Genomic DNA, 24,265 nt, shown 5'->3' with positions numbered 1-24,265 from the left:
TCTACCAGATGCAGGAGGAGGTTACAGGAGGTAGAAACCATAATTTGATTTATTGAGGAAAGCTACTTGTCTGTAAATTTGGTTTGAAATAAAAACCCAAATGAAATGCAGGAGTTTATTAAAGAAAGGAACCATATTTCTCAATTTTGATTTATGTTAAGGGAAGTTGTTCCTTTGTCACGGTTAGGTTTGATGTCAATACTCATTAATGGAAACTTTCATTGCATAAAGCTCTTCCATCAGATTGATCAGCCTTGATTTCAGAGCCTAAAGCTCTGATCATAGAGAGGATAACTTGAAATTACATACCCAATTGATAGAGATGTAAGTTTTGATTTGACACGTGAATTACCTTGTCTGCTCTTCAATGCTAGGCTCCCTTTGTAAGCTACATTGCTCGAATTTTAATTTGATATTCACTGAACAGAAAACTGTAGTTTTAGCAGTAGTCGGACTGTTTGAGAAAATGCCAAAGACAAAGTCAAGTACAATTACCCCTCCAAATTGACAGAGATGAATTTAGAAAAAAGTTAAGTGAGGAGCCTTCATTAGGGCAATCGCTCCTAAAACGTAGTTAAAGGAGGGGTAGGTGCATCCCATATTGTAGACACGGCAAAGAGAGCACATGCTGCGTGCACCAGATGTCATTATGCTCATGTCCCACACATTCCTCAATCAACGCATAATTACTCGGGCCATTCCTCCTTCTTGTTTCCATACTATCATAAGAGCCCTATCCTCCCTCATGGCTTTAACTTTTTTGGGAACACTATCAGGTACCCCACAATTTAAGGCTGTTCTGAAGTCTTGATCACATTCACCAGCTGGGTTTTACTGGGGCTAACTTTTGCTTGGTTGAGAACAAATGATTCTGGTTTCCCAATAGGCACCATGTAAAACATTGGTAAGTAGATTGTATCATGCCTAAGTTGTGATGGGTCTGCCTGCAGGCCACAAGAAACAAAATTATGAAAGATTAGTTAAAGGTATAGGTCTCTTTGGATTCTGCTATGGCTATGGAAGGATTTGGAATTCATAATGTTGTTTACCATTAGAAAAAACAGTAGAATCTTGACAAAATAATTAAATTTGATTAACGAGAAGTAAAAAAATTGAGGAGAGGGGCCCACTTCAATCAACTAAATTTTCTCTTGTGGAGGGACCACAATCATCCAACATCATCACAAACGTCCCCGTCCCATTTGCACCTAATGAGCGGAAAAATCAGAAGGAGAGAGGGAAAAAGAAAGGGTTAAAGTTCTCTATATAACATACTTACTACCATAGTTGCTCATCAGTATGCACACACTCCAAACTCTCCAAGCCAAACCCACCTTCCTCTCTTTCACTGTCATGGCATCCATGGCTGCCTCCTTCTCAAATTGCATTTCTCTTCTTCTCCTCATAACCCTTTTCATGTCTCCGCAAATTCATGCCAGAGACAGTCAGTTCTTCAGCAAAGTTACCCATGTCACCATCCCCACCCACAACAACAACAATGTTGTTAAAGAGACAGAGCCTCCCAAAAAGGAAGAACCCGTAAACAAACCAGAGCAAGAGCCTTCTTTCATGCCTGAGACTGAAAGCAGCTATGGCCTATACGGCCATGAGTCTGGTCAGTTTGCCCCAACCACCACCACCACCACAACTTACAAGCCATACAAGACAGAGCCCGAGCAGCACACAGACAAGTACCCCAACAAGTACTATTTCAACAACGATGCCTACAATACCAACCAAAATGAATTCACCAACACCAAGCTCACAGGAACTGGTTACAGCAACAACAACAACTACTACAACTACAAGACTGACGCCTATGGAAGAAACCAAAATGAGTTCAACTCTGTGGCGAATCAGAACAACCACCAGAAATATTACTACAACAATGACAACAGTGCAGTCAACGACAGGTACTTCGACAACAACAACAACGCTGTCAATGACAGATACTTCTACAACAAACATGCTACAAAGAACAGTTACCACTCCAACAATAATGTTGCAAATAACAGGTACAATGGTGAGAAGCAAGGCATGAGTGACACAAGGTTTATGGAGGGTGGGAAATACTTCTATGATATTAACTCAGAGAAGTATGACCAAACCCTCTACGGAGATTCATCCAGAGGAGTGAACTCTAGGGGCTGGGAAAACAACAAGGGTTATTTTGGCAACAACAATGCAAAATCCTATGAGAACAATAACTCATTTGAGGGTTACCAGAACCAGGAGGAGTTTGAGGAAGAACCCGAGGACTTTGAGCCATGAGCATGTTGGATCGTGGACAGAGTGAAGAATTCACTTTGCCTTTGGGTGTTGGGTGTGTCTGTTTCATGTTTTCTCATGCTTTAGATTAAAAGATTTACAAAAATGTCGAGGAATATGTTTATTTATGGTGGGTTCTTACTTAGCAGTAATACTATCAGATCTTGTTTCTGGATTTGCGTAGTTTGTGTTATGATCTGGAAATTTGCATAAAGTATATTGTAAACATGATATTTTTGCTTATAGCTATCAGTAAGTGGTATGACTGAGGTAAGCTTGCTTCTTTCTCTCTTTTATCTTAAATTTTCCTTTTCCGGGTTATTTTGCTCCTTCAAAACATCCCACTATAAAAGGAGATAAAAGAAAGGAAGAAGAAGCAGAGACGGACAAAACCCATAAGGTAGTAGCATAATATCCCAATTGTTGTCGTAATTGTCCTACCTAGCGACCTAGAAAATCATAATTCTGGATGTATTAAGTTTATCAAGTGTCTGCATTTTTGTTGGATGCTGCGAAGGAGTATTGTTAGACTCTGGAGTTGACTGATGATACATGTCCATTTCCTTGTTTGCATGCCCGTTGGCAGCATATTGGACAAATCACCTTCCATTAGCTGCTGATATGACCATCTCTTGCAACTGGAGACAAATCAATTTCCCTAATTTTCCTACACTGCTTTGTTCACATTTGTGCATAAATTATCTCCTTTCCCTTGAAACATTTGGTTCGGGGACACTGGACATGGATCTCTGAACTTGATACTCAACTTTAATTTCATGACTTAAACAAATTAGCCAAATTTGATGGGTTCAGGCTCAAATTATCTGTTAAAAAGACAGATCTAGATATGGCAAGTGATTCTTGTCTTGGGACCCCTTTTTTCCTTTGATAGTCACCAGACAACATTATTATGGAACTACATTATTAATCGGATGTGAAAATCATGCATCAAGCAATAAGCCATACCCGGCAAGGAGCAAACTACATAATCACACGTTACATCAGACAAGCCAGTAATGCCAAAACATGTTAGGTACTATTTTCAGATAAATGTTTAAACTATTAAGCAAGGATTCAACGAGTTTTGATATAATCTCTAACATCATCTGTCCCTAAAGCAGTGGGTTTTTACACTATATATCAATCTTAAGTGGGCAGTTAAAAAAACTAAACATTATTGCAAAGGCTATTTCAGCCTAAAAGTTTAATACTACCTCCTGTCCTAATTATAAAACCTCATTTGTAACGACATCTTATAATTAGGACCAAAAGTAGTATAATAATTGAAAGGTCAAATAATTTGATGTCACTGAAAGTTTAAATAATTCTACCTCCATATATTGATAAAGTGAGATATAGTGATCAATGTGCTTGCTTGTAGTGGGAGCTAACCATAAATGATGAACCCACTCCCCGGCCATAAATGTGACAAAGCAAAGGTAAAAAGCATTAAAAAAGAACACACATTAATTATTTACTTTGGCAGTTGTGGAAGGTTGTACATGTACCATCATTTTCTGCCTCTTCAGTTGTCCCAGGCGAACTATTTGAAGAAATAAACCAGAAACCAAAAACTAAAAAAATTTCCTTAATTCCAAGGAAATTTGAAGCCATTGCCCTTATGGCATTAAGAAACAAATTACATTTAATTACTCAATCTTAGTATCAGCTTCTTAATGACAGGAAAAGGCTGAAAGTTCTGCCAATATCAGTTTAAAGGAATAGAGCTGTGAAGATGCTGCCAATTTGGCTTTACAGTATGTGCACAAGTCAAGAGAATGAGCTATCCTTTTCAAATGCGAATTGTTCATTTAATGATTTAGTAAGTGGGAAGAGGCATTATTAAAATAATGAAAATATTGGCGCAAATATGGTTGGTCTTTTCTTTCGCCCGTGATTGGCGGAGGGACAAGATCCCATGTTTGATTAAGCTTTGTTATGGTCATAACTGGGGGATTTGGGTCTGCGAGTGGGTCACCAGTTTTTTTGACTTGGGCAATCTACAGCACTGGCATGTTTTGTGTCCTCAGCTAGAAGGCAGTATTTAGCTTTTGACGCCTAAAAAGGCTAAAAATCTTATATTAAAATAAAAGAGAGAGGGGAGAGGGAGAGAGCACTTAAGAATGTTGTTAGGTTTTTAGGTAAAGCAAACATAAAGACATATCAAACTAACCTAACACGTTCGGGCATTTTAATATGGGGCGATGTCTCTTTTAACGAGGCTGTGGCTATGGATTAATAACTTTCACCAAGGAAGGGTTAATTATCATTTTGATGGCCCAGCTTATTATCTGTTTGTTTCAATTTAGCCACCCCCTGCTAGCCAAAAAAAACTTAGCCACCCCCCAAATTTTTTGGTTTTAATTTGAATATCATATTCATCTCTTAAATTTGCTTCGGTGAAAGTAATGACCAAGAGTGAAATGAGGGAACTTGAAAGTTAGGAGCCTAAGTTGAAATAAATTAATTAATTTAGAGATCAATCATAATTAAGTTATACAGTTAATATAATCTTTAATTCATCAAGTTTACCTTCAGTTGGTTTTAGCTCCTCAAATTTCAAATCATGGGTTTTGATCGCTCAATAGGCAAAATGATCCAGGTTTTTATTACATTACAATGACTAATATTTTAAATAAAAAAAATTGAGAAATCAAAGCTTATAATATAAAACTTGAGAGATCAAACCTAAAATGAAGGTAAATTTGAAGGAGCAAAAATCATATTCATTATATATACAATTTTAGAGAATTTAGAAAAGACTCGGGATTTTTTTTAATTTTAAAAATTTATAAAAATGATATATATTATAAAATTAAAAAAATTTCCACTTTTTTAGTATTAGATTTAATGATTTTTCTTCATAATCTCTCTCTTTTTTTTAATTAGGTGAGTTGCTATGAAGTCTTAAATAAAGAAAATAATTATTAAAAAGTCCCAATAATAAATGAGAAGTTAATATTTTTTATACTAAAACTTATCATTACATGATACCATTAAGACTTCTTGGTGATTATATTCTTTTACGAAGTTTTATAGCAATTCTCTCTCTCTCTAATTTTGTGGGTTGGGAATAAAAATTCAAAACCCTTGCGCATTATACGAAAAGTTGCTCTGGTAGTGACATCATCCAAGTCAAGAAGGTGTTATATTGCCCTAAATTCATTTGATATTTTGAAAGTTGAAACCATGTTATTGGCAATTAAGGCGAGAATAGAGATCAAGTTTCAAATATTTGCGTTGAATGATGAATGGTGTTAGTCATTTGATGAGACAGAAGGCAAGAATTAATTTAAAGTGCAAGTGCAGGCCTTTGTAATAAATAAGCGATGGATGGCTAATCAATTTGGTAGGCCCAAATTAATGTGTGCCCTACAAGGACGCCTTAATTTGAGTCGCTTCCATTCTTGAAGCGGCGTATTTAAGGGTTTGCCCAATCCACGCAATAATAATAGCAGCAATAATACAGCATCATATTTTTTCTCTTTCGGCCAACATTTGTTTTTTTTTTTTTTGGTTATTTGTTGGGGGCTCTCAAGCGTGAAAACCAGGAAGAGTGAGATTCCAATGCACCCTGGTTATTACTCCTTCCGTTCCTTATTATAAGAGACAAATAACCGAAGTACGTTGATCAAAAAAACAGTTAAAATTAGTTAAGAACAATTAATGTGTAAAAAGTATAATTTTTTTCTAAAAATGCCCTCATTAATAAGGAGAGAGAGCATAAGAGAGAACAATTAAATTATTAAAAAAAAGAGAAGTGGGAGGGAGAGAGAGTGTGAGTTGGAGATAATAAATATGGGTAAAATAGTAAATCAACACAAAAAAGTAGAGACAACTTGTAAGTGTCTCTTATATATAGAAACATGCCATAAGCATCAAATGTCTCTTATAATAAGGAACGGAGGGAGTATTATAAATATTACTTCGCTGATCCTATTTCTAGAGTATTTTCAGTATGTTTCATATAAATTAAAAAAAAATTAAATTGCACTAACTCTCTCTTAAAGTAGCAACTTTCAAACTTTACTCTTATTTAGTATATGTATCTTTTAAAAAAAAATATCCGCAACATAATAAATAATTAACAAAATAATATGTTCATGCTAAAAATCAAATTAAGTAACTTATATATAGGATCAAGGAAAGCATTCTCTTTATAAATAGGACAAGAAAACTATTACTCATCATCAATATATACACATATAATTGAACCCCACCAAATATACATGTTCCTTATACGCCTCATATAAAGAGAAAAATGATTTTTTTGCCGCCAGAAAAAAGAAAAATTGGTTTTTTATTTTTATAGTTTTAAGTTTTAACTCAATTGAAACTTGGTGTCTTGAATGTAACTCTCCCAATTTTTGGTTCAATTAAAACTCTAATTTTAATATTTGTGATGTTTATATTTTTGTGTGTTTATAGTCTCTATCCACTAACTTCTATATATAAAATGTATAAATAGCAGTCATTATCTACGGAAAGGAGGAAGTGGGACTTAAAAACCGAATGGTGCTTATTCCTAGATTAAATTATAAATGTTTAAGAAACTTCAAATGATATGTAATTAAATAAAAAATATCAAAATCAATCAGTTGACAATCCTTCTGTCTTTAATATAAGACATAATTATTGAGTTAATCTTAGTTTTAAATGTAAGATATATTTCTTATATTTATCATTTTTTTAAAATTATTCCTATTAATACTCCCTCAACCATAATTAAGTAAGAAATATAGGGTTAATATTAAGAAAGATAATTATGATGTTTTAAAAAAATATATTATATTTTTTATAATTAACTAACTTATCTAACTTATTTAATCTAATAAATTAGTTAAATGAGTTTTATATCAAGAATGATTACAATAATTTATTTGACTGGCCGATTCTGATTTGTTTAAATAGTTGAATCTGTTTGTTACTGTAGCAAGTGTGACTAAATGACTTATACGTGTATTTATAATGGCAGGAAATTATAAGCAATGTCTGGGTTTATTTTATTGTCTTCTGTTTTTGTGGGGTTCTGGTTTCATTGACTAAATAGCCGAATATGCTGAACTCAACTCTTCTCTTTTCTTTTATATTCTTTTTATTGACGTATGATATGAAGGAGAACTTTTTTTTTTCCCTTAATTGAAGATCGACTATTTTAATTTCCTTTCAAGGTAAATTAACATGATGAGAAATTTATTAGTAAATGCCAAAAATATAATACGTCCAATATCATCATGTCGGATTAGTTTTTTTTGGGCCGAATGGGTTTTTTGGGCCGATGAAATGGGTTTCATTTATAGGCTTTTTAGATGGGGCTTTAGAGGACAGTTATGTTGGGCTCTGTTGATCTTTTTAAGGACCAAAAACAAAACTAGGAAATAATACGCTTGTTATTCGGTCTGTGCAAGCATGGTTTTAGAACACTGGTTAAAAAAAAGGCATGGTTTAGAACACAATATTTTCTTTTATTTCAAAATTAAGTATTTTCTTTATTAAATTAAAATACACGTTAAATAAACCTTACATGAATTAATAATAAGTTACAACTGTTCATTTTCATTAAGATATTTATACATATTAATATTTAAATAATAGAGTACGGGTATTTTCCACTACCAACTTATAGTATTTAGTATTTACTACTCTATTATTGTGGATGGCAAGGCAAAATGTTGCTTAATTTTTGTTAGGTGACAAAAATGTTGCTTAATTAAATTCATTAATTCCTTGAAAGGAGACCATGTTTAGAGATCCAAGGAAACAAATGGCATGAAGCCATTATGAACCTCCCTCGCTCAGCGAATGATCCCACAACTGAAACTTATTACCTCCTGACCTAATTTTAATACCTTGTTTGTATACTACAATGAGGTTTTATAATTAAAACCGGAAGTAATATACTTTTTAGTGTGAACTTTCACTCAACAAAAATATTTTTTTTTACTAACGTATAGGTATCATTTTATTACAGACAATCCTATTCGAGACATTAATAACTCAACAAAAGAATTTTTTTATTAGCCCATGGTCATTCTCCATCTTTTTTTTTTAATTTAAACAATTTATTAAGGAAAGCATCACACACCCACATTTAGTTGACAACATATACAGGGTACAGAACCCACAACCTCTTAAATAAGAGGAACTGTGGGGTGTCATGTAAGTTATGAGTTCTTATTAGCATTCTCAACCTTTCTATAATAGGTGAAAGACAATCAAAGATATTAAAAAATAATACCGTCTGTATCACGACTATGTTTAGATGATGATGCTAGTTAAATTTGATACGGTAGTAAGAACAGCCTTTTAAAATTACAGCTTGCACCCAAAAAAGCCAATATAATAGCAGATAGGCTAGTAAAGGATAATCTTAGTAGCAGTCATAGTTTTAGGTTACTCACATGTTGAGATCTTTATCCTATAATTTTGCAGCACATGATTGATTGGGATTTTGCCTTCTCTTATTATATTGTGATAGAAAACGAGGAGTGTGCATTGGTATTTGATTTCCCTGGAAACAAAAATTCACAGAAATTAACATGCCACGATGTCTTGAAAGGGGTGATTTATGGTAAGGTGCCTTTCATTGCAACTATGTTTCCGGCCTCAACACAATGACACGGGAAACTGGAAACCTCCGCAAAGCGAAATGAATCCTCGGCACCACCAAACCAATCCTCAAAAACCTCACACATTGCTACGTGGGGCCCCTTCCCCCGAGGATGAATGCCAATTGCCACACGTAACTCATGGATACTAGGCGTAACTCACGGGGACAACCCCAAGCAGAGACCCAGGGAGGAAGAAGGTCAAGTGAAATCCAGGTGGGGTGATATGATTGGCTCGTAACTGTGACAGACGTGGACGTCTTTCCCGCTGCCTTGGCTGACGTGGGACCGCCACCCCCCACCGGACCTATGAGCTGTTGCTGACGTGGCGGACTCTTCTGACCCCCAGGCGGTCAAATATGCAGTAGGAGTACGTTAGCCCATGTTGGCTCATGCCGCCAACTATGAATAACCGACACATTCGTTTTTTGGCCTCTTCCTCCTTATCACGACCCGCACGGCGCACACACTCTCTTTTCCTCTCCGCCTTTTTAGGGCCTCTAATTAACTAATTTTATTATATTAAAAAAATTAGTTAAATTAATTATTTATAATAAATAGGTATTTGTTTTTTTAATTATCTTTGCCAGTTAAGTAATTAGCTAGAACTACTATTATTATAAGAATTATTTTGACAAAATAGATAAATACGAGAGAGACAACATAAATTGAGGTTTTGTATTTAAAACCAAAATAAAAATCAAATACAATTTTATATTAAGAATCAGAGTCCAGAAGTAGTAATGTAGTATTTTATTTGCTTTCTTAAATTCAGCTCCCATTTCTATACCCACAATCATACAAATTTTCGCTTGTACTTAAAATCTTATTACTAGAGCCAACAAAAAGATTAGTTCAGTTAGTAAGAAGTTATCTCATAACCCCTGAAATTGTGAAGTTAAGTCTCAGTGTCAATAAAAAAAATATTGTTGATAAACGATTTATAAATATATATGTAAAAGCTCATTAAATTTGGAGACATGTCTTAATACTATTAGGTCTCGGGCCCACTTACCTAAACTTCTTTCTTGTGAGAAATTCTTATTACAGGAGAAAAATGAACTTGTCTCATTTGCTATGGGGTCTTGCTTCACAATAAGGCTACATCCATTAATTATACTTCTCCTCATGTGCTGTCAACGCTAATCTTTTTAAAATACTGACGGATTGTATCTAGATTATCACGATCAATTATTCAATCCCAACCAAATGACAAGGGAAATTATCAAATTCTCACACCAGTTTGTGGGTTTGTTCATGACTTTTCGTTCGACTAGATAACGACTACATGATTTGTTATTACATTAAAAAAAAAACTGGTATATAAAAATAACTAAGTACTTGTCACATGACAATTAACTATTCCACATGCCATTTGCCTCCTTATATCATAAAAACCAAAAAAAAAAAAATAACATTTCGTATCACTGTACTGTAGTGTCAATAATCTTGAGGGGAAAAATTAATTAACATGAGAATTTTGGCCTTTATAATGATGATTAGACATTAGTCCGGGAGAGAAAGAAAGCCGTAGGTTTCAAACTCTTGATAATTAAGGTAACGGCAAACAAATTACTGATTCTGGGCAAAGAAAAGAAAATCATGTCGCGGGGAAAAGTAAAGAAAAGTAATAAGTGGTTAATTATATCAAAATATAAAGTAAATAGTTCTTTCCCCTGCTTCAATTGTTTAAGAAAAAAACTCGTAACCACAAGATCAAAACATTCCAATTAACACAATCAAACAACAAGGCCAAAGCGCGTACCAAACAGTACTTAGGTAGTAAGTTTGTTTCAGTTTAGTGCAATAATCAAAATTATTAAATAAAAAAATTGCATCACTAGTTCCCCAAGTGGGAAAAAAAATTAAAATTGCATTAGCTAGTATGTTACCCCTCAAAGCAAGGTGATCTACACTGATCACCATCACTTGCGATGTAAGTTCTTGTTTACCAATCAGCAGCGACAAAAATTGCTTGTAACCTGTAAATGTCTCGTCACTCCTTTTACTACCAACCAAACAGGCCATTAATGTTCTTAAATCTCAACCGTTTTGATTTATACGTCGACCCCATGCTGGAAAAGCTAGAATATAATGGATATAATGAATAAGTCACTTGAAGGATGAGGATGATCAGAAACGGTTCCTTTTCAGTTTTCACAAACGGCTGTTCAAGTGTCACCACCCCAAGGAGAATTTTAAAATATGGGGCTAAATTAAGGGTAAAGTCATTCCTGTATTTATTGTAAAAATGAATTTTTTGGATTTATAGAAATGCGTTAGTTTAGGTGATTCAGTGATTGATATTCAAGGCTGAACATTCAGGTGGGACCCAAACTCTTAAATGTCTAATGTTTAAGGAAGGAAGAATACTAGTTAGGGGACACGTAAATACTCGGGCCATTGATTTCTCCAAAACAAATTTCTCTTCGCTCTCTGTGTTCTCTGTGATCATCATTAAACTCAACTTCTCGGAGCAGGGCAGAGAAGCCATGGTTAGAGAGGTAATAATTCTTCCCTTCACTGCTGCAATTCTGCACAAATAGTAAGAAAGAAGATATTCTCAGCATGCCTTCTTTCTTTCTATCTTCTTCTGCTATTCAGCATTCTCTCTTCTGGGGTTTGATATTTCACTGTTGTCTCGCTGAAAGATCGTAATTTTCTTGGTCTGTTAATGTTAATTCAGCCACAGATGTCAAGTAATTGGATTGGAGTGTGTAAATTGGAAACTGAAGCTTTCTTCCTCTGGTTTAGCTCATTGTGCGTTGTTATTACTTCTTGAGTCTTGTTGTTTACCGTTTAGCTTCTTAAAGACTCAGAAAGATTTTTCTTGTTTGCTTATGGGTATTCTTGCATGTCATTTCAGCGGAATAGAAATGAATCTTTGCTGGAGGTAGTTATTTTTGTGTTGGGAATTGTGAACCTTGGCAATTGTTTGTTGAAAGTAATCCTCGAACATTATGCATCTGGATGTCTTAGTTATTTGAGTTGGGGGGCTAGTGAACGTGGAAGGAGACCATGTCAATCAATGTAGGTAAAATTTGTATTTTTCTTGGTGGACTGATATGGAGGACTGACCGATTGCTGCTTCAAACCAGGAAGATGATGACAGTATAGTCGGCAAATCAGTAGTCCTTTGAATTTACATTTCATTAAAACCCATCCCAGGTTCTTGTCAGAACTTAGTACCCGAACTCATGGAGTTATCCTAATTATGTTAATATGACATCAATTAGAATGGGGTCCTGAAAATGAGGGGGTAAAGCCTGGTCCCCTATTTGCAAGACTATTACTTAAGAATCTTGCTAATTAATGGTTATAGTCTGATGAGCATCAGATAAATTATTTTCATTCTCAGAATAACATGTAAACTGGATGGTTTAGGAGTATTTATTTCTATTAATGATAAGTGATAACTCTACTGGTTGCGGCAATCTGGCAGGGGCACATGATGTGGGCCAAAGCTAAAGACTCAGAAGTAAAATAGAGAAGAGTTATAAGTTGTAAGGCATGGGTGTGGAATAGATCTGAAAAATATCTGAACAAATAGCCCATACTAACCACTAATGATTCATTTTCATTTTAAGAACCGTCTACTGCAGACTGATGAGAAGATATATTTGCCGACAGTTCTTTCTAACTAGGTTATACCATGAACATGCTTTTAGCATACCGGAGTAGGATCGATGTACAGAGGAAGAAATTTATGGGATTGTTTTGAAAGTTTCTTGGAAGCTGTACTACTAGCGGTAGGGTTGTTTTGAAGGTTTTCTAAAACCTGGAAGAATCATCTGCGTAAGAACTTTGCTGCATCGAAACTGGAATTTAAAACACGGTCAGTCAGAACAAACTGCCCGTAACAACTGAATCTTACCAACTGGATTTCCATAGGTGGATTTTGTGAAATTGCTTAACCCCTGGCCAAACCTCTGCCATTTTGTAATAATCTTTGCATTTACACTATTTAATGGTAACTTATTGGATCACCTTTCTTTTGTTCTGGTTTCTTTCTGTTCATTATAAACATTATAGCAATTTCTCCTATTCAGTGACGTTCTGTGGTAGACCTGCTTAGATCAACTCAAGGCACGTATATCTCTTTGGTAACTAGAAGATTCAGCTGCTCATGCTGCTTCCTTGCTAATATATGGGGAAGAAAAAACTTATCTTCTTGTAGTTGCTTAAGTTTGAACTGTCTTCATTTGCAATGCTGATAACAACAGATGAAATAGTAGTACAATTTTGTTTATAATGGATTTCCAACTTCACTAGGAAACTTTTCTGACTGACCTGCTAATGATTTAATATAAATTCAAACATTGACGCTGATTGTTAGTCATAACTTTTAGGTAACCTTCTCCGTAGAAAATCATTTGAAATATGGTTATAGTATGAAGCAATTTTAATGTGTGTCTCTTCTCAGAATGGTGAGATGCATCTCGGATGGCCACTTGGGCTCAGCTTTCTGTACACGAGGCTTAGAGTTGCAGAATCACGCCCAGTTGCTCCAGTGGAGTCTTACTCATTGCATGTACCATCTTCCAGCTTCTCCTCATTCTCATCCTCCAACCTCGATACAGAGGTAATCTGAACTCGCCTTCTTCATTTTTTTTCTTACTCTTCCCCCCATCTACTTTAGGAATTTTACTTCTCATCAAGTTTGTACTTTCCACAGATGAACCAATTAACTCCACTAAAAGTTCGTAGATTTATTTCACCTGGGTAGATTAACCTGATAATCAAGAAAGTGGTTCTGCAGTTGACATAATTGAGCTGGTCTGCTTGTATTTTTACTGCGTCTAATTAAGTCTGTATCTAACTACGTAGTTTATAGGCTGTACAATTATCTTAGACATTTATGGAAAGGAATCATGTACAACGGCCAAGTGGGTAATAATCACTTCCCTGTTTTCCCAAAGAAGAGGATCCACTTGTCCTCATAATTGCCTGCCATAACAGTGGTTTTAAACTTTATGTCATAGAGTTAATGCAGGCTTCCAATTTTGGAAAAATGAACTTCCCACTGTAAAAGCATCAGCAAGTCCCACCAAAAATCATGTGAAATAATTACTTCTTTTACATGTACCAGCAAGAAAAGTCAGGAGCTTGTAATCTTCTTGTTCTCACACTTTTAATCACGTTCTTGTTACAACCAGTCATCTGCATCTTTCTTCCAAGACAATAGTGTATCCCTCGGGAGGCTAATAGGCATTAGAGCTGGTGAAAGAAGAGGACGCTTGTACATCCCAAACTCGTTAAGTTTTGAAGAAAGTGAGAAGAACAATGCGTTGGCAAAAGATGATTCTAAAGTACATGAACAAGTGGAAACGTCTCCAGGCAATGTTTGTATACCCATACTACTTGATGCATTGCTGCTCAAGAGCAGCAGAACTAAAAGGAGTTCAAGGAACTAAGCATTATTATTGATGATGATGGGGCAAAACACATATCTCATGCTGTGCCACTTCAGTGAAGATTCTCAATTCTGTTGTTGTAGTCAGAATTCAAAAATGGGTTTCAGTCAATTTTTCTTGAATTCACCATTTTAACTTTTGCCAAGACCGTTATTGTAACTTTGTTCCGTTTCATATTACGAGCATATAATAGAAGGGATGTGAAATTTCTTTCTTAATTCAGATATATGATGTCAAGTACTTCAGAAGAATAAAGATTAATAGCTGGGAATTATTTAGCATTCAGCACCTTCAAGTATTGAAGTATTTTCTTAGGTGCTAAGTATTTTGTGGTGCACTCCAAAGTTTTTTTTTTTTGTCTTGGTACTAGATGCACTAAAAAATATTTTTAGATGTACTAAAAAATATTTCAAAGTACTAAACAAATTTAAAAAAAATATTTCATGGTATTGGATATACCACAAAATACTTTAAAATGTTGAATGCACTTTTCTCGAGCTAGTAGATACACTTTAACCTAATTATTTATAACGAGTTTAAGTCTCAATGAAATGAGACCTCAAATCTGCTGTTAAACTGGACTTTGTTAGACTCAATTTGCTTTTTGACATTTAAAATTGTTACAGTATTTCTAATTTAAATATATTTTATTCATTAAATATAATGGTATTATTTAAAAATTTACGGTATTTCTAATTATTTTAATTTCATTGTATTATGTAAAATTATTTTTTAAATCATATTTCATTATTAATTAAAACCCATACTCATTTTGATAATTTTACAACCAAACTTACTTTTACTTAATCATAATCCAAACAACTTTTTACTAATCTCACTTTTACAAACTAATTTTTTTAAATTTCAATCCAAACAAAATTCAACTTATCCAATTTAACTTTTACTCAACTTCACTTTTTAAAAGTCAAATTAACAATAAGCTACTTTTTCATTCGCTAATCCAAACAGACCCATTACCAAGAGGCACTGTGACTCAAGCTATTTAATCATGAGATCAAGTTTTAATCTCCAAGTTTATATATTTGGTCATTATGTAAATTTATTCCTCGAAGCGAATGTACCAAATGATCATAAACTTAAAGTGAATGCAAATTATTCCTCTCTGTTTTTTTTTATTCCTATTCTTCTAATCTCAATTTCTTGTATTTTTTTTATTTTTGGTAATATTATTTCAGATTCCTATTATTTTTATTACTAAATAAACATGACAATTTTTCAAAATAAATTTTAAAAGAAAATAAGTGATTTGTCATCGAAAAAAAATTAAACAAACGAGTCCTATAAACCATAAAGTACTCGTTCATTATAAAAATATAAGTGGATTTGTTATTTGGAAAAGAGGATTAATACGAAAATTAGTTAGAGATAAATCATCTAGAGTTAATATAATTTTTAATCCCTGCCTCATTTTGGTTTTAATAATTTAAATTTTAAATCATAGGTTTTGATTCTTAAAAAAAACATGATTTAAGTTTTTATTGAATTATAAAAACTAATATTTTAAATAAAAAGAATTTAAGAGACTAAAACATATAGTTTGTAACCTGAGGATTAAACCCAAAATGGGAGTAAACTTTAAGAACCAAAAATTTGAATTAACTTAATAATCTATTATAAAAATATACATGTTCTACCTTAATTGAAAACATGTATGATAAGTGTATAATTACCTTATTTCCCCCCCTTCTTTTCCCTTCATTTCATCCTATTTGTTGCTTATTTTAAATGATTTAAGAACTTGAATATAATTAATGAGGTTTAAAAAAATAAACTTATCCCAAACTAATATGCTTTTTAGTTTTAAAAATGTTTTTTAGTAAATAACAAAAAATCCCGGTCAGAGTTAGAAGAGTAAATAAGAATTCTCCAACCCCCAAAAAAAAAAGGAAAACCATTTTGTAGTTACACTTAGTTTTTCTCAATTTTTAATTTAGTATCTATATACTTTTTCTCTTAATTAAATATTATAATTTTGTTTTGTTAGTATAATTAGTTTTTATATAGGAGCTAACAGTACTAAGAAAACAAAATTATAAAAACTAACGGCATTAGTAGGGTAAAATTAAAGTATTTAATTAAAAAAATACACAAATATTAAATTACATATAAAATGGTTTCTCAAAATAAAAAGCAAAATAACCCAAAAGTACAAAAACCGAAAAAAGTAAAACCTTCTCGTGAAACTGCAAAACCCCTCCAACCTCGGTGCCCTGCTCCAAAACCCCGAGCCGCTGCCCTCCTCCCCCCACCCCCGCGTGACGATGTCGTCCTTCGCCGCTGCCAGGTCCCTCGCGCGCTCCGCCGCTGCCCGATCAATTCGGACTATGAATTTAGCTACTGGCGCCAGAGCAAGACCAACGTGTTCGCCATTTGGGATCCCAAAGCGGAACCCACTCTCTAATCGCATGTTCAGGTAACCGAACAATCCCAATCTGGAACCACCTCTTCCTCCGGAAAAAATATTGAGAGTTAACAATATATGCTCATTGTTCCATGAAAGGTCGCCTGTGGAGCTGAGCTGCTGCGTGGAATCGATGCTTCCTTATCACACTGCCACAGCATCTGCATTGCTCACTTCCATGCTCGCTGTATCTCGCCGATCATACGGTTGGACCCCTGAAGGTATTCCTTCTTTCTCTTTAGGGAATTATGTGTTCAAGATTATTACTGGTCCGGATTAGCTTTTTGAGAGCGATGGTGTAAGAGTATGAGAAAATGCTTCTGAAAAGCTTAAACAAACGCCCCTTATTTCTTTTACATGTCTGGTTGGATGGAAGGGTTTTGTGGTTGTTGTTATGATATTCATTCATGGGGAAATCTAATCCGGGAAGGACTTGTTTTCTTTTGGTCTCAAACAAGCTAAATTATATTTGGAGTGTACAAGTATGCAATATCTGCTCTCTTTAGCACTCAATTCTATTGACTCATTGAGACTTTTAATCGTTTCTTACCTCTGTAATATAGCAGCTTTTGTTCTTTTGTATCGTAGTCAACAAACACATGAAGCAGTTTTAAGGTATAATAAAATGAGGAATGTCTTCCGATTCTAATAACAAGAGTAATAATACTAGTAATAAGTAGGAGGAGGGAGAAGGACCTCACTGAAACAATATCTATTTTCGCCCAAACAATTATTTTCCTTTTGGGTGGAGCAGGGTAGGTTGTTTGAGTTGTTTAAGTAGAAATGCAACAATTACGTGTATGTATGCAATTTTTTTCTTTGGAAACTTAGTTTTGCTTTTCCATTAGGGTCTCTCTCTTGCTCCAACAATAAAAGGATGTATATTATTTCCTTTTTGTAGGGCAAGAGGAGACTAGATGAAGATCAAGCAACGAATGTCTCTCTTGGGTTGAGAACTACGCTACAGTGGTTTAGGTGAGATGAGTGGATTTCTTGATCTAGGATTTTACAAATTGATATGGGCTAATGGTGCATCTTAATGGTATTTCTTGATGTGTTCCTTGTACATATTACTTCAGCATTTCCTTACGATAACGAATCTTCATCTGAAATTATTGACCAATATCTCATCCCATTCCCTCAATAAGGAACTACCACAGATTGACTCAACCAGTTCCTTCCATAAAGTGAAACTTGTTCCATGGATGATGTTTTTGACTTCGTTTGCAATCATCTGAGCTTTTCCTTGGAATAATGAAATTTCTTAAAACAGTTTTCTGTCTGCTTATATGGATCCTAGAGCTGCTAGGTGACCATGCTGGAATATTTATTGCATCTGATTTAGCCTTGGTAAATCAATGCTTAATAACAAAGTAATTATCCGAAGATCATACTAATTTATTGTATTCGCCCAGATTGCAATCATGATGTATAATGAATGACGAAGGGTTCGCGCAAAGTTTTATGTAGATGCTCTCCTGAAAAGGTGGTCAACTAAAATTTTGTTATAGGATTTCACTTAATTTTTGCTTCATTATGTAATGTAAGAAAAGCAATTACTGGGAGTTGTTGAATGGCACCAAACCCCCACCAATAAGTTACTGCATTATAATTTGGTTTCTTTCTCAAAATGGATAACTTAATGCTCTTATATGTTGGAGTGCACATGCTTGCAGTGTAAAAGAGTGATAAATGGTACACTATATTAGGGTGCTATAATATAAATGATCATAGTCCTTGCAGGATATTACTGAGGTCTTTCTGTAATGTGTCTTGATTTTGTAGAGCCAGGCATTTAGTGAATCCCTAAGGAGCATCAATTCTGTGGCGTTTATCCTTCTGCTTTTACTGTTATCTGGGCTGCGTAGGTTGATTAGAATGTTAAAAGCATTAATTTGTTAAATCTTAGTTGATGTTATTATTATAATGCTTCTCACATACCAAAATTTTTGCTTAAACACCTATATATTGTTTTTCATATGGCAAGGTAACTTCTGCGGTGTGTTGGTGCTGTTACAGAATAAGATTCTATTGTACTGCTACAAACTTAGTGTGAGAATACAAATATTCTGATTTGCCTTTCTTTGCTACTTCCATTTTGACCTGACTGTTTTTTTGTTTAGGGTCGTGAACGTTTGCTCTGTGGCCTTAGGATTGGAGAATACAAATATCCTTCTTTTCAATTTGCTTTGCTTTGACTTGGTGGTTTTATGATGTGATTCTAAACGATTTGTGTTTTAGAAAATCACAGTCATGCTTAACTAAGATTATTAATAATGATAATCGTTGTATCATTTTGGATGACATGGAGCTGCACCTTTCCTAAGTTATCTTCTTCTTGAAATGTAGATGGATGATTCTTGTTTGTGGGTGCGACCCGTGCGTACTTTGCATGCTCCGCTTTGCTAGACCTGCTTGGAGATTTTTGTTGTTCTCCTTGGTTGGATGTGAATTTTTTAATACTTTGTTGTACACGCATTGAAAGCTGAGTATAATGCTCGAAATTTGAACATGGTTGTTCTATCATTCCAAACATAGTTGAAACTTTTGGAAATAACAGTGATCGATTCTTCCCTGTTCTTCAAAAAATGACCTCCTTTAGTGGAGTGGCGAAGATTTCACTTGTTGTCAATGATGTAAAAGCCAGTTTGGCATTGTGGCACACTGCCTTTGCTGGTGCTAGATTACGGGTTTGATTCTGCTTGTTACTACTTGTAATAATATAGCAATAATAACAACAACAACAATACCAATAATAACAACAACAATAATAAATACATTGTGATGGTCGGTTGCAGTTTCAACCGTGCATGATGAGTGGGAGCCTGTGTTGCAATGACTTCGCCATATGTAAGCGTCATGTAACTCACCTCAGAAGAGTGGGCAATAAAAAGTGGGGAGATTTATCCGGTCAAAAAAAAAAAAGTGGGGAGATTGAGAATGTAGGATGTTTTTTCAAGAGAAATGTTTCAAGTTAAAACCGGGGTTTCGCAACAATTTGTATTCTTTTGACAATTAAGTCGTTTAATTTCTCACAATCGGGAACTCATTTGTACATCACGCTTAAAAGTAGCTGCGCGCCAAAGATTATATTATTGGTTATTTATCATTTGTTTTAGGGAAATGAATGTAATTTTGCCTGTGATTTAATATTTCCAAAAGTATCACGTGGTATTTCTTTTTTTTTTTTTTTAAGAAACTCGAGACAAGGATTTGAGTCAATTAAAGTATTAAACTGCTCAAACCAATCAACACTTTCAAAGTTAACTTTTACAGAGTTGTACACTCCCTCCGATCCTTCTACACTTTAAAAAACTAATATATGAATAATAAATAATTAGTTAAAAATAATAAATAGGTTAACAATATGCTTTTGTTTTCAAATATACTTTAAAGTATGATTAAAAAAATTCAAAACAACATTGAAAAAAATACTTTAAATGTTAAAACAATAAAATGAATCATGCATCTTTCTAAATTTGAAATTTATAAATTGAACTAGACGAAATATTATTGTTTAGATTACTCTTGATTCTTAAATTAGAATGAACTTAAAAACTTAGTAACATCATTTTTTTTAATACAAGAACTTAATAACATCATTAATAATAAATAATCAACTCCATGCTTCCACTTCCCTCCAAGTGAGTCTACCCATCTACTCCCAAGGCCCATAGAAAAGGAAAAGATAGTATCGAAATTTATATGGCGCCCCATCTTGAACTCAAAAGGTCCAATTTGTTGTTTATCCTCCGCCCCACCCCCAAAAAAAAAAACTGGAAATGATGTCCGCGAAAATGCAGGCGGCGAAAATGAAAAAAACAAAAGACAGATAATTGTATTAACACAATATTATATTTTCTCTCAAGATCTCTGCATACAGTTGACAAAGGTTAAAATATCATAACCCCATAACACAACACCTTTCTAGCGACCTCAACTTCACCCAAAAAGATGCCAAGTAGTTATAAGGGAATCACATTATGTAAGCGAAGGTATACCCAAACCCATCCTTCGTCACAAGTCAAATACTTTACCTTGACAATATCCATGTGCTTGGTAAACAAATCATCAAGTCATCTTTCCACTATCCAAAGGAATCATTCTTCAACCACGTTCACCAACTCGTATTCCACCAGAGAAAGGTTGTTATCCTCTTTGACCACAAATTTTGCAGGATCAGTGACCTCAATACGACCCCATTTGTCAACAGCAAGCCTCATAGATCCTTTGAACATGTCAATCTTTGCATTTCGAAGAATTACTGTAGTACCTGGCTTCATCAGGTCCACTGTAACAGAAAAAACAAGCCACATCATATACAAATACACATGTTGGAAAAACTCTTCAACAAACTCGGGCTAGTAAAATAAAAGGATCAAGTAAGTCACAGAGGTGCGCATATAAGCTTTCCAAAAAGTTTATGTAACACGTTGTTATGTAATCATAATAATATAAATGACAGTTAGGAGTTAGCTAGCTTTAAGATTCAGGTCTATAGCCGTAGGGAGGGGATTATTAATACCTATATACACAGACCCATTTAATTCAACTGTAGCCTGTGGTGATTTGAATCATTCAGTCCTAATGTCCCAATCTCTCCTCTCCCCTGTTCTCTCTTTACCTCAGAATTTCTGAGTCTCTTCCCCTTTGTTTTCCCCTTTCTCCTCTCTTTCTCTCCTATTTCCCTCGCTTTTCTGTCATAGCTACGATTTTGTAACACGTTCATTCATTTTTTTCGTTGTTGGTCTGATTCATCTCTCTTACATAGTCTTAAATGAGAATCTCTCCTTCAGCTGGTGGGCCTTATTTCTGCTCCCCCAACATCTGTACCTATCCAGTATGCACATATTACCAATTAACCAAAGCATCAGAGGTCTTCTATTCATTAAACTTTATGTAAATCAGACCACATATCTACAAACAATATAAACCCTAATTACTCTGAAAACTGTTTCAAAAGTGAAGATGAGCAGGAATACGGGTAAGTAAATTCACACAAATATCTTGTCCACATTTCTTTAGTATTCTGATCCCATTTTCCTTCCACTAGAAATTGTCATCCATACTCCTGTTGTAGATTTCAGTATCCTACAAAATAACCAAATGATGGAAAACTGCATAGTTTGGATGTTTTAGATTGAAGATTCCTTTTTGTTTTTTTTGGGGGGGGGGGGGGAAGCAAATAAAGTTGTTTACCTGCAGATTCCTGACACACACACACACACACAGTGTGTATATACACACACATATAGAGAGAGAGAGAGAGAGAGAGAGGATACAATCAAGGGCCCTTTGATTCAAAGAACTAAAAGTACCCTTCTACATATTTGATACAGAAATTTTTAATTATCATATATAGTTAAATACTAAGGTAATTCAGACATTAGTTTAAGCAGAAAATTAGTTAAAAAGATGTTTGATTTGGGTAGGAAAATATAATTGACATCATAACCATATTGTTAAAAAATATCCCTATCTTCTCAACAACTTTTGTTCTTTGACTCTGGACTAGTGTGATACCAGTGTAATGACACTCAAGACAACTTCTGGTTTTATCGTGAACATGTGTGCGTGTGTGTGATTTTGAATTGTAAGTGTGATAGGGCCCAAGTATGAGCAATGTCTCATGTTTGTGTGTATGAGCACAATATCATGTTGTGCTTTTGTGTGCGTGCGCATTTAATGACATCATGTGAACATGCTGCATATTGTATTATGTATTTGCATGCATGTGTGTTTATTGACATCATTTGAACGTGCCGCATATCTTTTACATCTTTTAAATCTTGACGTGCTAAGAGTGCATCTGAAATTCAAAAACAAAGTTTAAAGAGTATTATGGTAATATGGTAAGTAGCGTGGAAAAGTAGGATAAGAAATAGATACTGTGTAATATTTAGAAATATGTTGAACTTAATTAAAGAAAACTAATAGCAAATTAGGAACATTTTTTTAACCAATAACTTCCAAAGAAATCTAGACAAATCCCCATGCCAACACGTGATGTATTAACAATAGAAGCGCTCCAGATGAAGCATAACCAATGAGAACATAATTGAAAAAAATGGACAAAGCTCACGAAAATGTCAAACTGAATCACAGCAATGCAGCGATAAGATAAGAAACATTTTGCAGCAACCAGTTACCGCAGTTAAAAAATTAGGGACCCCAGGTGGGATTTTTTTTTTTTTTTTTCTTTGGGAGGGGGGTGGTTAAGTTGCCAGTCATCATTCCCCTCACCATCACACAAAATGTTCACCGAGGATGCCCATTTTACACTGCTGAACAAAACAGCTCAAATGCATCCCGTGATCAGCTTATAGAGAATGACATTGGAAAAAATTAATAACATGAACACGATCCGTTCAGTCTATAAAGCTTCATAACCTGCACAAAACTTCGTCAAATCTCATAAATACGAATCCTACAACACAAAGAAGCAAGACCTTTACATGTAATTGTGGTTCCATGGTAATGGTTCCAATGAGCTAGGAATTTGGATTTCAAGGACCCGGGCCAGATAATTAAAATTAGGCATTTTAATCGGAGCAACTACATATAATCATCAACCTAGATCCAGATAAGCAAAACACCTCCGAATAAACCCCCCTTCAAAATTTCATAATCGGTACATCATCGAAAATGAAAGAGTCACGCAGGGACAGAATCACAATATAGGACCCATGATAATGCAGATCCTATCAACAAAATCTCAAATAAACACAACAAAAATTTTAAACAATCAAAAGGCGTCTTATCAGAGAAGTTTTCTTTTTATATATAAAAAAGAGGCTGAGTTGAGGACCTTGTTCGTTGCGAGCGGTGAAAAGGATGGTACCAGTCTCGTCGCCGACAAGGCACTCGGCGATGAGAGTGGGACGGAGGCTCTGAGAAGAATTGGAGGGTCGTCCTTTCTGCAACACGGTATTGGCGGACAAGACCTTAACGACCAAGGTGTGACCGTTAGTTCCCGGCTTAAGTTGATCCACTTTGACGAACACCGGCTTCCTCTTTGCGGGTTTATTTGCCCCACCGCCTTGCTGATTCGATGCCATTGTTTCCGATCCCGGATTTCTGTGTTTTTCTTTCACGGATTCACAAGTTCAGCAAAAGCAATATGCTTATGGGCTCTATCAGTCTCATATTTGCTTGCACCTAATACTGATCGACGTTTCTTCGTCTCTTTCACTTTTCCGGTTTGTTAAAAAGCGACACGTCGTTTGTGTCGAACCGTGCACGTCACGCCTCACGTGAGACGTGACCCGCCCCAAGGGATGAAATGTTTTTATAGCTCTTTTTTTTTTTTTTTTGAAAAAAATCCGTGCTAAGAACGTGACTGCCGTGAGCTCGCTCTTTTGAGACTTCAGTTAATTGATTCTTTCTTTAATTTTTTTTCCATCCATAACTATAACGGTTTTTTGGGCTGCATGCAACTAAAATGTTAATTAAATAAACAGATTCATTAGAAAAATGTTGAATCAACAGGATTGGGGGATGTTTGGTCATTAATCTAAATCCTCAAATCAATTGTTAACAAAAATGAGTCTACT

General features: G+C 34.7%; 4 protein-coding genes across 12 annotated transcripts; 3 read left to right on the top strand and 1 right to left on the bottom strand.

Annotated features, from left to right (window-relative positions):
- Nucleotides 1-1,284: 1,284 nt before the first annotated feature.
- Nucleotides 1,285-2,555, top strand: LOC114734119 (protein E6). Its single transcript, XM_028921651.1, has one exon. It carries the CDS (start codon nt 1,300-1,302, stop codon nt 2,269-2,271), a length of 972 nt encoding a protein of 323 aa, XP_028777484.1. The 5' UTR covers nt 1,285-1,299; the 3' UTR covers nt 2,272-2,555.
- Nucleotides 2,556-11,268: 8,713 nt separating this feature from the next.
- On the top strand, nt 11,269-14,568 carry LOC114734121 (uncharacterized). Of its 2 annotated transcripts, none has more exons than XM_028921656.1 (3): nt 11,269-11,380; nt 13,300-13,458; nt 14,033-14,568. In XM_028921656.1, the coding sequence occupies exons 1-3, from the start codon at nt 11,369-11,371 to the stop codon at nt 14,288-14,290; spliced, it is 429 nt and encodes a 142-aa protein (XP_028777489.1). In that variant the 5' UTR covers nt 11,269-11,368; the 3' UTR covers nt 14,291-14,568. The 2 variants fall into 2 exon arrangements, with proteins under 2 accessions (XP_028777489.1, XP_028777490.1); XM_028921657.1 differs by lacking the exon at nt 11,269-11,380 and adding an exon at nt 12,083-12,846.
- Nucleotides 14,569-16,554: 1,986 nt separating this feature from the next.
- Nucleotides 16,555-19,271, top strand: LOC114734097 (protein NUCLEAR FUSION DEFECTIVE 6, chloroplastic/mitochondrial-like). Of its 8 annotated transcripts, none has more exons than XR_003739136.1 (4): nt 16,555-16,724; nt 16,812-16,933; nt 18,128-18,198; nt 19,062-19,271. XR_003739136.1 is itself a non-coding variant. In XM_028921607.1 (3 exons), exons 1-3 carry the CDS (start codon nt 16,573-16,575, stop codon nt 19,067-19,069), a joined length of 282 nt encoding a protein of 93 aa, XP_028777440.1. In that variant the 5' UTR covers nt 16,555-16,572; the 3' UTR covers nt 19,070-19,271. The 8 variants fall into 8 exon arrangements, 3 of the variants coding, with proteins under 3 accessions (XP_028777440.1, XP_028777442.1, XP_028777439.1); XR_003739134.1 differs by lacking the exon at nt 18,128-18,198 and adding an exon at nt 17,614-17,687; XR_003739135.1 differs by lacking the exon at nt 19,062-19,271 and adding an exon at nt 18,836-19,034.
- A 1,274-nt stretch (nt 19,272-20,545) lies between these two features.
- LOC114734117 (uncharacterized protein At4g28440-like) lies at nt 20,546-23,877 on the bottom strand. The gene is made up of 2 exons (XM_028921645.1): nt 23,521-23,877; nt 20,546-21,003 (listed from the first exon to the last, which is right to left on the bottom strand). Exons 1-2 carry the CDS (start codon nt 23,768-23,770, stop codon nt 20,813-20,815), a joined length of 441 nt encoding a protein of 146 aa, XP_028777478.1. The 5' UTR covers nt 23,771-23,877; the 3' UTR covers nt 20,546-20,812.
- Between the last annotated feature and the right edge of the window lie 388 nt (nt 23,878-24,265).

Source organism: Neltuma alba, unplaced genomic scaffold (assembly GCF_004799145.2).
Source record: "Neltuma alba isolate B1F8T4 unplaced genomic scaffold, ASM479914v2 tig00013076_pilon, whole genome shotgun sequence".
Lineage (NCBI taxonomy): Eukaryota > Viridiplantae > Streptophyta > Magnoliopsida > Fabales > Fabaceae > Neltuma > Neltuma alba.
The sequence above is the reverse complement of the archived record's forward strand: the minus strand, read 5'-3'. Positions and strand labels throughout refer to the sequence as shown.

Excerpts from the sequence above, each read along its gene's own strand:
- LOC114734119 (XM_028921651.1), top strand. The coding sequence starts at position 1,300 with ATGCACACACTCCAAACTCTCCAAGCCAAACCCACCTTCCTCTCTTTC.
- LOC114734121 (XM_028921656.1), top strand. Across the intron at positions 13,459-14,032 it reads CCTCCAACCTCGATACAGAG|TCATCTGCATCTTTCTTCCA; the intron begins GTAATCTGAACT and ends TGTTACAACCAG.
- LOC114734097 (XM_028921606.1), top strand. The coding sequence starts at position 16,573 with ATGTCGTCCTTCGCCGCTGCCAGGTCCCTCGCGCGCTCCGCCGCTGCC. Across the intron at positions 16,725-16,811 it reads CTCTCTAATCGCATGTTCAG|GTCGCCTGTGGAGCTGAGCT; the intron begins GTAACCGAACAA and ends GTTCCATGAAAG. Across the intron at positions 16,934-18,127 it reads ATACGGTTGGACCCCTGAAG|ATTGCAATCATGATGTATAA; the intron begins GTATTCCTTCTT and ends GTATTCGCCCAG.
- LOC114734117 (XM_028921645.1), bottom strand. The coding sequence starts at position 23,770 with ATGGCATCGAATCAGCAAGGCGGTGGGGCAAATAAACCCGCAAAGAGG. Across the intron at positions 21,004-23,520 it reads CACCGCTCGCAACGAACAAG|TGGACCTGATGAAGCCAGGT; the intron begins GTCCTCAACTCA and ends TTTCTGTTACAG.